The sequence below is a fragment of the Podarcis liolepis genome (genome assembly GCF_965112155.1).
Source record: "Podarcis liolepis genome assembly, chromosome: 6".
Taxonomy (NCBI): domain Eukaryota; kingdom Metazoa; phylum Chordata; class Lepidosauria; order Squamata; family Lacertidae; genus Podarcis; species Podarcis liolepis.
The window spans coordinates 77,837,203-77,849,927 of NC_139559.1; the positions used below are offsets into that span (position 1 = coordinate 77,837,203).

General features: G+C 42.9%; 2 protein-coding genes across 13 annotated transcripts in view; one reads left to right on the forward strand and one right to left on the reverse strand.

Annotated features, from left to right (window-relative positions):
* LOC310710349 (uncharacterized protein) overlaps positions 1–11,275 on the forward strand; it is a 93,651-nt gene extending 82,376 nt beyond the window's left edge. For 2 of the 9 annotated variants that reach the window (XR_014527946.1, XR_014527954.1), the window contains 3 exons: positions 4,032–4,122; positions 9,369–9,484; positions 10,583–11,275. Coding sequence is in view for 1 of the 9 variants with exons in the window: in XM_083511266.1 (XP_083367392.1) it covers positions 4,032–4,122; positions 10,583–10,697 (206 nt within the window). In the remaining 8 variants the exon portion in view is untranslated. Of the gene's footprint in view, positions 1–4,031; positions 4,124–9,368; positions 9,485–10,582 lie in introns of those variants that run through there. The other 7 variants (XR_014527947.1, XR_014527951.1, XR_014527953.1 and 4 more) reach the window with 5 other exon arrangements.
* The window catches only part of COL11A1 (collagen type XI alpha 1 chain), a 254,225-nt gene continuing 242,943 nt past the window's right edge, over positions 1,444–12,725 (reverse strand). For 3 of the 4 annotated variants that reach the window (XM_083510880.1, XM_083510881.1, XM_083510879.1), the window contains 3 exons: positions 11,282–11,350; positions 7,605–7,838; positions 1,444–4,389 (listed from right to left, as the gene is read on the reverse strand). In XM_083510880.1, the coding sequence (XP_083367006.1) occupies positions 4,243–4,389; positions 7,605–7,838; positions 11,282–11,350 (450 nt within the window). In that variant the 3' untranslated portion in view covers positions 1,444–4,242. The remainder of the gene's footprint in view (positions 4,390–7,604; positions 7,839–11,281; positions 11,351–12,725) is intronic. The other variant, XM_083510882.1, reaches the window with a different exon arrangement.

Below are 12,725 nucleotides of genomic sequence, written 5' to 3' on the forward strand. Positions count from 1 at the left end.
AGCTTGCTGAAATTTAATGATGACCACCCTTATCTTATCGCGGACAAAATCAATTAATTGGTTTTTTAATTTAAAAAATCAGTTGATTATCATCATGACCAGGAACATTGTTTAATTGATTTGTCTAGGTTTTAAACAGAGAAAAAATATCATACTAATATAGGTGTGTAGATGGAGAACATAGTCACCTGCACCACAAAATGGTGAGGATGTGTGTATGGGCCATTTAGTTCAGTCTTTGCCAACCTGGTGCCTTCCATATTTTTGGACTACAACTCCCATCATTCCTGGCTATTGCCCATGCTGGCTTGGCTGTTGTCCAAAACATCTAGAGGGCTCTAGGTTGGTGAAGGCTGGTCTAATCTCCACAGCATTTTGACCAGAGTATCTCAGCAACTATTTGCATCTAGGGAGCTGTCCCCTCAACAGTGGAATGAATGTGAAGTAGAGGTTGGATAGCCACCTGTCATGGATTGTTTAGATGAGATTCCTACATTGCAGGGGTTAGATTAGATAACTGCCAGGGTCCTTTCCAACTCTATGATTTTAAGTAATCTAGGTGTATTGTATCTAAGCACTGGTGGACCTCTGGATCATGGACAGAATATGTAGCTCTTGTACAGTGGTACCTCGGGTTACATACGCTTCACGTTACATACACTTCAGGTTACAGACTCCACTAACCCAGAAATAGTGCTTCAGGTTAAGAACTTTGCTTCAGGATGAGAACAGAAACTGTGCTCCAGCAGTGCAGCAACAGCAGGAGGCCCCATTAGCTAAAGTGGTGCTTCAGACTAAGAACAGTTTCAGGTTAAGTACGGACCTCCGGAACGAATTAAGTACTTAACCTGAGGTACCACTGTACTTGCAGAAAGTATGCTGCTAGCTGTCATAATGAAACTGCCTCACTGAAAACCGAGGGCTGTAGCCAACAAAGCTGTACTCAGAGTAGACCTGTTGACTATAATGACCCTAATTTAGCCATGCTCATTGACCCTAAATCAACCCATGCTCGATGGGTTAACTCTGTAGGACTAACCGTGCATACAGCCCACATTTTTGGCTTGGAAGGTGAATTACATGCAGAAAATTGTATGAATTTATTGTATAGTTTTACTCAGTGTACAAATGGCTTAAAGGCCACAACCCGCTAAAGAGGGTGAATCTGTGTAGGCCATGCTGAGTGACTTGGGAGACTGGTATGAGGAGGAGACAGCAGATAGAATCAGATGGAATAAAATAAAGACCCAAACTCCAGTTTTGAAGCTGAGAATTTGGAGATTTTGAGGGTTGTTGTTTTTTTAATTGCCTTTGCTGTGATGTTTAGGAATGTTTTGATCTGTATTCCTTGGTACATGTGATGGATTATCTAGAACCAGAATATCACTGTGTTACTGAAGTAGAGCTAACATTTCCTATATGTCTAAGAAACAGAATGATCAGTCCAGGTAGACAAGACTTGATTTTATTAATAAAATGTATATTTTTCCCTCTTTGAGGTGAAAGTTACAAACTTTGGTTTTTTTTAAAAAAGGAATTCTGAACAGCAAACTGTTGACTTTAAAATCTGTTGTACATATAAAATGTATGCATGATTTAAAAAAACAGCTGAAAACGAGCTACTTGAATCTGATATCAATTAATTTAAACAAATTTATATAAGAAATAGTAACAAACATTTATTTTTCAAGTCTTACATATATTATGAAAAATAAGTACAAAAGGATTTGCGTTTTTAAGTTAATATCTATGTCTGACTACCTGGAGAGAGAAAAATGTGTTGAGGCCAGGGCAGATTAGCCACGGGGTGGTTGTGGGGTGGGGGGTGCATTGCAAATTATGACTGTTAGGGTCAGAAAATAAGTTCTATAGCTAGCTGTTTCCTCATTGGTTGCTTGGCAGCTAGGTAGAATCACATGACCTGGACTTAATTTGCCACAGTCCAGCAAAGGGTATTCATGAGTAGACCTATATTTCTACTCCTGCATCTCATTTACTGAGGGAGTAACAGATTCTAGGAATACATATCCAGAACACGGAACATGGGCATGGGGTCTTCCTCCTCCTCTTCCTGCAAACCACTGAAAGGATGATCAGTACTGACAGTATTCAGCACCAACTGGCCAAAACAACCCCACAAGCAATAACTTGACCTGGTCTACTAGCACCTTTAACAAGCAGCTGGGTCTGCAGAAATCAACAGGTGAAGCTTTTCATGCTAATATCTGCTCATCAAGCTCATCAACGTCTTAAAAGACACATCTACTGGAGCTGGTATAAATATTGGCAATCCTGCACACACCTGAGAGTAGATGACTCTCACCATCTTACTTTCTTGATATACGGCTTTCTGTTGGGCTCCAATATTCCTCGACTGGGACTCAAGAAAATAAATACTGATGGGGATGAGAGGATAGAATCTGAGACTTCTTATATTGAATGATGTCCAGGGCAGGAAATATTAATCTTGGCTCACATATAATGGTGTAATTCCATCAGACAACTGATGGGGACACAATCCATAAATAATGGTTTAGAATCTGGTTTCAGCATCTATGTGACAAATTTCAGGTGAGGTACAAGAAACGGAATGGCCATAGGCTTCTCCGGGTATTCAAAAATAATGCATATGGGCTCAGTTGGGGTGGCTGGGTGGGTTAGACATGCACACTGCCTGCTTCCCTGATGTTCCTATGTGCATTGGAAATACCTGCTGCCCCTCTCAGCTTTCTTGCACTTTCAGGGTTCCTTGTTGCAAGGAGTCTGCTAAGCATGTACACACTTAGAAGGCCCCTTCAGAAAGCTTGGAGGTGGATCCACATGCACCTAACGCCCACATCCTGCCCCAGTTTGAGCCTCATATATTCTTTCTGAATGTCTGAAGACGACTCCCATGACAGGTTATTTGAGGGCCTCTTTTTGATGCTGCCTGTAGGGCATGGCAAGCAGAGCATGCATGCTTCTCCACCTAGCTCTGGTAACATCTCTCCACGTGAGAGGAGATCATGGGGCAGCTCCTCCACATAGCCATGTTGCTCCAGTTTTGGGGATGAGCAGTAACACTGATGTAGCAAGGAGCCACAGAATAGACTCCTTCTACATGGCTTCAGCCTCCCAATATTACCAGAGAGGAACAGGAAGATCTCATGCACCAACAGCTCCCACACCAGCGGTTCTCAACCTGTGGGTCCCCAGATGTTGTTGGACTACAACTCCCATCATCCCTGAGCTCTGGCCTTGCTAGCTAGGGGTGATGGGAGTTGTAGTTCAACAACATCTGGGGACCCACAGGTTGAGAACCCGCTGTCCCACACTCTAAAAGTAGCATCAGAAGAGGCCCTGCATCACAATTTCATTTTAACCATACATGTTTCCCATTCCCAAACATAAAACTTGCTTATTTTCGGCATATATCAATATATATATTCTTGAAATTCCCTGGCATCAGAAAAGGAAAAAGAAAAAAGTCTGAGGTATAGCACCACGGAACAGCACCTCAATTGGTACTTTCCTTCTTGGAGTTCTTTATCACAAAGCAGTAACAGTAGAGACGTGTGTTACTAAAATGTTTCCAGTTCTGCCACCTGAGGTTTTCCTGGTGACTACAAATAACAGAGCTCTTGAACAGCAATATATACAAAGGGTTTTTTATTATTAATATTATTATTATTAATCAGAAAAAAATATGGGATTGGATTCACTGGAAATTACAACTTTATTTTTTCATAATACATACGCAGTATTGACAACATAATTTTGAAATCATTATAACAGAAGAGCCAGTTGCGATTCAGGGACACATGCAAGTTTTGGAAATGGACACAGAAAGGACAGCGTTGTACTGTACATAGAATAATTACAGTTTATTAAACATACCTTCTTAGCACCTCTTATGTTGTAATTGGAAGGAGCACCATGACATTCAATTTTACAGCACCAAAATATCAAGGGAGGGGCAGGTGGGTTGGGGCGGAATGGAATGTCGGAGGCTTTTCAGATAATTTACCCCACGTTGTCTGTCTCTGCCGCAGGATCCTTCATAATGGGCCAAACAAGTTTAAGTCATGTGAATCTGGTCCTACTGGGGCAACAGGTGTTTTCTAGAGAAGACATACATACATGGTGAGACATATTTTTCTATTCCATTCTTATTCAAAACTTGCATGTGGCATCAAGTGGGGTTGGTGGGTAGCACCAAGGTGCATTTTTTCTTTGTTGACGATCTTCTCTTTGTTTCTAAGCTTAACCAAGGAAACAGACGGGGCCAATTTCAAATCCAAACTTCTGATTCTGATCACCAAAGTCATTAATCATCACATCAAAAATAGGCACTTGGTCGATTTTGGGAGTATCAATTTCAAGAACAGTCTTTGCATAGCCTTTACGTGTCTGTAAAAAAACACACAAACCAAAATGAAAGTAAGTTGTCAGTTAATGCAGTAAAGACCTGTAAATTTCTCCTAGATTGTCTGTAATAGGGCTGGGGAACCTTCCTTATGTCAAGGGCTATATAGTGCTACCTTTTCAAACTTAATCCGTTTTGGAAGTCCGTTCTAAAACCAAAGCGTTCCAAAACCAAGGCGTGCTATTCCATAGAAAGTAATGCAGAATGAATTAATCCATTCCAGACTTTTAAAAACAACCTCTAAAACAGCAATTTAACATGAATTTTACTATCTAACAAGACCGTTTCTGGGTTAGGGTTAGGGTTAACTTTTTGGATTGGGTTAGTGTTAGGGTAAGGATTAGAATTAGGGTTCGGATCAGTGATGTTTTCTTGTGATTTTGATTCATTTGTGGTTGGTTTCCTTTTTTCAATTTGTTGTGTTGCTGCCTTTTCATGAGTTGCAAGTTTGTTGGCTTTGTGGTTTTCTGGATATTTTCAGTTTTAATTTTAAATGCTCATCTGGGGAGCACGAAGCCACCGCCTCCCAGCTGAGAGATCCCCGCTCCTGCTCCTGCTTGCACACGAGTAGGAGCTGGATGGGGCAGCTCAGCTGGGGAGGTGCAGGCTCCATCACACTTTCCATTGAGGGGTTCGCAGCTGGGCCTCAGTATCAGAGCACCTGCACCACCTGAAGGCAGCCAGGTGGAATAGTCTGGGGTGGCGAAGGTGGAGGCAGCCTGGCAGCTGCATCTGAGAGCCCCTAAACTGCTGCTGAGGCAGCTGTCAGGTTGTCTCCACCTTCGCCACCCGATGCTCCTTTAAACTTCTCTGTTGAGGTGAACACACCCCTCACTGGAAAAGTGTGACAGAGCCTGGACCTCTCCAGGTGAGCAGCCCCAATCCAGCTCCTACTCGCATGCAAGCAGGAGTGGGACTGGGAAGCGGAGGCTTTGTGTTCCCCAGCTGAGCTGCCCCGCTCCCGCTCCTACTCCTGTGCAAGCAGGAGCGGGGGCACTCAAAATGGAACAGTTCAGATTCTGAAAAAGTTTGCAAACCGGAACACCTACTTCCAGGTTTGTGGCGTTCGAATTCCAAGTAAGTCAAGGCATTAATGGTGAGGAGACTTAGGGAAAAAGCTCCCATGGCACCAAACTGCTGTGTACATGTGGGTCTTTTTAAAGGGGGGGGGTCACAGCAGGGGAAGGAAGGATTAAGCCTCCCCTCCCCATGCACTATGATCTCCTCAGATTGCTCCACATATGGTAATTAGTCTTACAGAAAAGCTTCCTTTACTGCCAATGGGAGCTTCCCCACCTCACTCCCATCCCCAAGCCTAATTGCTGCCAAGGCTGGATCTGAAGTCACTATGAGCTGACAATTTCCATGCTCTAGAATCAAGTAGGCTATGGGTTACAGAGTACCAACACCAAGAATGTAGGCATTGACCATCTGGCAAAGAGATACAGCTGCAACTTGGCAATGCAAAAGCAGATAGGACTTTCAGGGGCCTCAGACTGTTAAGTTCAGTCGTGGATGACTCTGGTGTTGCAGCGCTCATCTCACTTTACTGGCTGAGGGAGCTGGCATTTGTCCGCAGACAGTTTCTGGGTCAAGAGGCCAGCATGACTAAGCCACTCCTGGAGAAACCAGAGCAGCGCATGGAAACGCTGTTTGCCTTCCCGCCGGAGCGGTACCTATTTATCTACTTGCACTTTGACGTGCTTTCGAACTGGTAGGTTGGCAGGAGCAGGGACGGAGCAACGGGAGCTCACCCCGTCGCAGGGATTCAAACTGCTGACCTTCTGATCGGCAAGCCCTAGGCTCAGTGGTTTAGACCACAGCACCACCTATGTCCCATATGCATTTAATAAGCTGATGCATAAAAATGCTACTTTTTGCACATCTTAACCAACGCTCAAATGACAGCCTGCATTTTGATTGAATAACACTGCCACTATGGAAAAATTTCCAAGTGGCTATCACTAGTATCTATTTATCACACCCAGTCTTTCTCTGAGCAATGTGGTGCGTTAGATAATGTGCTATACTCATTTTGTGGGGGAAGCCAATGTGCTGGAGATGAATTGCCTTCTCACCCAACCATGGTCTAATGTGGAGGGACAGAAAAGGAAGGATGGCATCTTGCTTCCTCCAAGAACCATGCTGCCATGTCTGGCTGGGGTTCCCACCAAATGCTACAGCTAACAATGCAAATTATGGGAGCTGGGGAAACAGGATGGGCATTGGAAGGACTGTGGGTGACAGGGGCAGTGTAGTCATAGGTAAGGACAAAGGAAGAGGCCATCTAGTCCAGCATTCTCTTCTCATAGTGACCAACCAGAGATTCCTAGGGTGAAGCCCAGAAGCCAAACATTAGGGCAATAACTACAGCAATGGCATTCTTCCATGGGGTGAGGGGGGCAGATTGGTGAAGCGGGTGGGTTGTGGGATCATCAGAGATGGTAAAGAATGGAGGGACACATTTAAAAAGGGAATTGTTCTGAATAAATAGAACCAGGGGTCAAGGAGAAGCGAATCACAAGGATGGCCATCAAGCCAGTGTTATGAAACCCACAGGCTTCTTGAGGTTACGTCAGTAACGTCTCAATACTTGTGAAACTTCTCAGACACACTTTCCTTAATACCATTCTATCCGTATCAGATTTCAGTGCCACTTCAAACGGCAGCTCGTCGGATAAGAAGAGGAGGAGATAAAAAAAAGAAAGAAAGCTTTGGTATTGCTTTCACTTGGCATTTTCTGCTTTAGGGAGAAATTATATTAAAATGGTAGAAGGGGGCCTTCCATTTGCAGCATTATTCTTATTCATCTTTTTCTGCAGCACACTGTAGAGTACAAATGCTTTCCCATTACAATCTTATATCTCAATCCTCTTTCTCCAGTGACTTGGCTTGTCAGTGCATATAGAACAGCTTACTGTCTGATTTTATTTTATTCTTTTGGTCTTTCCTTAAGTTATGGGCTAACATTACTTTCCCATCTTCCCAAGTTTAAAAGTGTTCTAATTATTGCTATTTTAAAAAGAGACGACACTGCATAGGTGAGGAACTAACTACAGAAACGAAATATGGTTTTGTTTTTTTGTTTTTAAAGAAAGGTCTTTGGAGACATGCATGATAGCATTAAACTGAACTCATTTGATTAAGGTGGCAGGTTAGCTTAGGAAAGCAGAAAAGCATATCGAGGGCTTATACTTACCGCACAGCCATCGTGAAGAACTTTGATGTAAGGATTGTTGTCATAAGACATCTCTTCATCGTTTGAGCCTAAGAACCTCAGTGCTTTGTCATAGCTGTCAGAAGACACGTCATGCCATGCCACTGACTGATGGCAGTTATAAGTGAAGTTCTGTCGGGCAGAGGCACTCAGTAGTTTAAGGAATGTCATTTGGACCATATTAATGGAATTGCCTTCAGCATCCACATAGGAAAGCTGAGGAGTAAAAACAAAGGAAAATACAGACCCATGAAACAGGCGCATAAACATGTGGTCGCTTCTCCTTTTAAAGTGCAAAACAAGATTACACTTGACACAAAAACACATTAACTGGCTTCCCTATAAATCAACTGACACAATCCTGTTTGCTGTCCCATTAAGAATGCAGTCAAGCTATGAATCAGTAAACAGAGCCTCTTTGGGCAGCGTTACATGATTACGCATTTGGGCCGCAAACTATTACCAGAAGCCGAAAACCATCGCAAATGGTGACCTGCAACCTTGCAACAAACAAACAAACGTCATTCTACAGAAACAACCTCAGTTTGCTGCAACTCTGTGGCCTGGCTTAGATGCTTCCCCAAGTCAAAGGTGCAGCTGTGTGCTTCCTTCCAACACCAGTCATGCCATTGTTGGTTCCAACAATGAATTTTGTAATAATGCTTTTCTAGCCTTCTATATCTGTGAGAATGTGTCACGTTTGGGTCCAATGTGCAGAAAAACAAGCTGTGAAACTTATCGAATGCTAAAAAATCAACTAGTGTCAAAATCTTAGGCCCTCCTCTTAGCTTAAGGGCCTGGGTGAAATGGACCTCCTTTGATTGGTCCTGCTTTCTCCTTGACATTTTAGCTCTCTTCATGCAAGGAGATTCTGAGGTAAATTTACTTAGTCCTTAACTTGTGCCTACTAGTTGCCATTCTGCATTCCCTGTATCTGGAAGCTTTTAACGTCTGGTGTTTTATTATCTTTTTATATGTGCTGGAAACCTTCCAGAGTGGCTGGGGTACAAATAACAATATTATTATTACATACTTGAACATGCTAACTGAAGTTTTGCAACCTGAAGCTAGAGTAAATGCTGAAAAGAAGTTTAAATCTGAACATCTTTTTCAGCTTCAGCAACATACTGTTCTGTATGTGTCACACACACAAAACTCCTGTTTATCATAAAATAGTTTTGTTCTCAAAAAAATTTTCATTAGCACTTCAGATCAGTTACAGGTTTTTTCGTATATCACTTTAGCTGAACTTAGCATCTGAAGAAAAGAAAAAAGGTTTTACTAGCACTGCATTTCTTTTACCCATACTATGTTTTCAATAACTTCCATAGTGGGAATGTGTTTTGATAGTCAGCAATACATTCTCCAGCAAGGACATGGTGAAAATAAAGTCCTCACCAGAATACCTATTTGAAATTTAATAATATTGCTTCTTACGCTGAGAGAATAAGTGGGGGGAAAATCTCATGAAAACAAAACAGTTGCTTTTTGTTGGGAATAAGATGAAAATTGTTTTATGCAATATAAAATATTTTTGGTCTCTCTCCCCCCCCTAAAAAATAAAGAACTCCAAATTTGCCTTCATTTTAAAATATGCTTCCTCATTCCATTTAAGCGATTGAGATTTGCATTCAGAGTTGACTGTTAAATTCAGGATTTATATAATGTGTTGGAAACTAACTTTGAATGCATCTTTGTAACTACTGAAGTTAGTAAAATATGTCCATTTTTCTATTAATTGTTTAGGACATAACAATGAAAACATTATCAAGAATTCAACCTACTACTACACGACATAATATTAAAGAACAAGTCCAGCTCAGGGCCGGATTGAAGTTTGATGAGGCCCTCAGCTACTGAAGGTAATGGGGCCCTTTATATGTCCAGCTGTCCTTTGTCAACAACAAATTAATTATCGCTGTTTTTTTGTGTTGAATATATGCTATATGGTAATTTATGGACCTAATAGTTATCTAAAGCCATTTGCACATGCAGAATGTAGGCACCATATATATAGAAATGAGCAAACCAGTGATATTTTAGGGAGCAGGCTAGCAGGCGGGGCCTTACATCACAGGAGCCTACACAACACAAAACACTGTTGCTGTATGTAGGTTTTACTTTATTTGTTTTTATCTTATATTTTGGAAATGCACATCCAGGTTTTTTTCCCTTTAATATTTTGGGGGGCTATAGCTTGTTTAGCTTATACAGTGGTACCTCTGGTTAAGAACTTAATTCGTTCCAAAGGTCTGTTCTTAACCTGAGGTGCCACTTTAGCTAATGGTGCCTCCTGCTGCCGCCGCAGAATTTTTGTTCTCATCCTGAAGCAAAGTTCTTAAACCGAGGTACTATTTTCTGGGTTAGCGGAGTCTGTAACCTGAAGCGTCTGTAACCCGAGGTACCACTTTATGTAAATCCAGCATTGGTCTAGCTGGAATCTTATTCAGTCAGCTTGGGTTTACATGCAGTCGCCACCAGGTTTGCAGACTGAGGCGTCCACAGATAACACGATGAGGTGCTGACTAACACTAAAAAGGTTTCATCCACTTGATACCAGAGTCTGAAAGCTTTGTGAACGCACTCTTCTGGAAACAGATGCAGGGGGCACACTGAATATATGAGCCAGTGCATGCAAAAAATGTATAGGGGTGTCTTTAGTGCAAACTGAAGCAGAAGTAGGGTGAAGCGCCAACGCTAGAGTCTCTGCAGCAGTGTTGCTGCTGCGTAGCGGAAGGCCAACATGTCAGGGAAGTTAGTGTGGTGTGGGCATGCCTGCACTTCCAACCCAGTGCTCCCACTGCTATGCTTGCGCTGCCACCCACCTACACATTGCCTCACTCCTCTCCCTTCCAGTAAGTTGTCACAACAACACTGACAGGAAGCCAACATTTTTGGATAAGTTCTCAGCAACAACTTATTAAGAAATCCTTCCCACTGCTCTTTTTTAATGCCTCTAGGTTAGACACGCTCTGGATTTTGCCATCTGTATATCAAGGCTGCACAGAGAGATTCTCCCAGGAGCTGTCCCTCAACTGCGGAATTTGTTTCCTCCAAAGATACAGCAAAGCTTGAGCCTGATGATCTGTCATCTGCCCCAAGTCCTGGAGATGGAGTGGACTATAATATAAACCAGCTGCAACTACGAGCAAGGGAAAGAAGAGGCCTTGCAGGCAGCAGAGAGCTCCTTGCGTACATTTTGGTCCTGACCCCTGAGCACCAGAAAGGAAACTACGGGCAAATGACAGAATGTGACGATGAAAGTCGCTCAGAACAAACTTGCTCGCAGATTGCCCATGGTGGGGATCAAAAGGGATGCAGTCAAAATGCCAAATGCGTTGCTGGCATGTTGTATCTTGTGTAATTCCCAGAAAAGTAAACCTACATGCAGGGACCATGCTTTTTGCACACCGATTGAGATTAATTTTGTGCTGTGTTTTCAGAGCTCCACCTCCACAGAAAGATGTTTGTCCTGAGTTCAATTCATTTTTTTGTGTCTTGTCTTGGGTGTGGTTGCAAATGGCCAATTGTCTTTTGCGCCAGACCCAGAAAGAGTAAACCTGCATGTTTTTCACCTACTGATTGATTTTGCTGGACCTGAGCAGGCGGGTATGGACTCGGTTGCCTATTAATTCCAGAGTAAAGAAATTATCGCTTACCAGCTTGCCTCTCTTAAATTCACTAAACCAGGTTCCTGGATTTTCCTTTGGCCATGATGAAATCCTTACCTGCAAGAGAAGATCAGATACGGCAAGTGTTAATTATGTCGGCAAGAAATGAGTGGGAATTAACAGAGTTTTACATAAACACTGCTAAATTAATCTTCTTTTTTTAAAAAAAGAAGACGACGGCGCCTGGGCTCTGTGCCTAGTTCTAATCATATTTGCAGTTCTGCAGATAGAAATTTATATCCAATTCTCAGATTACATATTAAATAACCAGATACATTAATTGGATTGTTCAGACAGATCTGTGGAAAACCAGTTGCAAGTACTTTGTCTCTTGGCAGAGGGTCTGCCCAGATGGTCTTTGGCTCCCTTCAAATGTTATATAGTCTTGTGATCCTAATTGAAACAGTTATGTCTTCCTGCAAGGTAGAGGGATGGACCATTCACAGCTAACATAGATTTCAGCTGTACAGTCTCAGTCTGAGCAGTGCCTAGTAGGGAAGATGTCCTGGGTCCTCATGGAAGGTGTTTAGAGCTTCTCTTTGGAGTTTAAATGGAATTTCCTCCTTCAACTTCTCTGTGAATTGTACTGTCCATATCCTCTGAATATTATCAGGGACAGGAAGGAGTCCTAGGGGTGGGCAGAGGAGCTGGAGGATGAGCCGGGGAAGGGGGCGGCAATTTGTGGGGTTCTGTGCCACCCATGAGGCTGCAGGTGGAATAAGAGGAAGAATCTAGGCAGTCAGAGATGGGGGAATAGCTGTAGGAAGGCACAGAGCTGGAAGGGACAGTCCCCAAGAGAGTTGGACCATTACAATCTCCTCCATCCTCCCCCCCCCCCATCTCCGAGGATGGGCTTAAAGCACAGGAGCTGCTGGAGCTGCCACACAGCAGAAATTGACAGTTTCTGAGCACAATTAAAAGTGTTGGTGCTGACCTTTAAAACCCTAAACAGCTTCAGTCCAGTATACCTGAAGGAGCGTCTCCACCCCCATCGTTCTGCCCGGACACTGAGATCCAGCGCTGAGGGCCTTTTGGCAGTTCCCTCACTGCGAGAAGCCAAGTTACAGGGAACCAGGCAGAGGACCTTCTTGGTAGTGGCACCCGCCCTGTGGAACGCCCTCCCACCAGATGTCAAGGAAATAAAAATTACCTAACATTTAGAAGACACCTGAAGGCAGCCCTGTTTAGGGAAGCTTTTAATGTTTAACAGATTATTGTATTTTAATATTTTGTTGGAAGCCACCCAGAGTGGCTGGGGAAACCCAACCAGAGGGGCAGGGTATAAATAAATTATTATTATTATTATTATTATTATTATTATTATTATTTGCACACACCATGGCAGATGAGGGGGTTTCAGTGAGCTGGAAGGGGTGTGGTCACACTGTTGCTCCAGCTGTCCCAGTTGGAGCACAAGTCTGAAGAAGTAGAT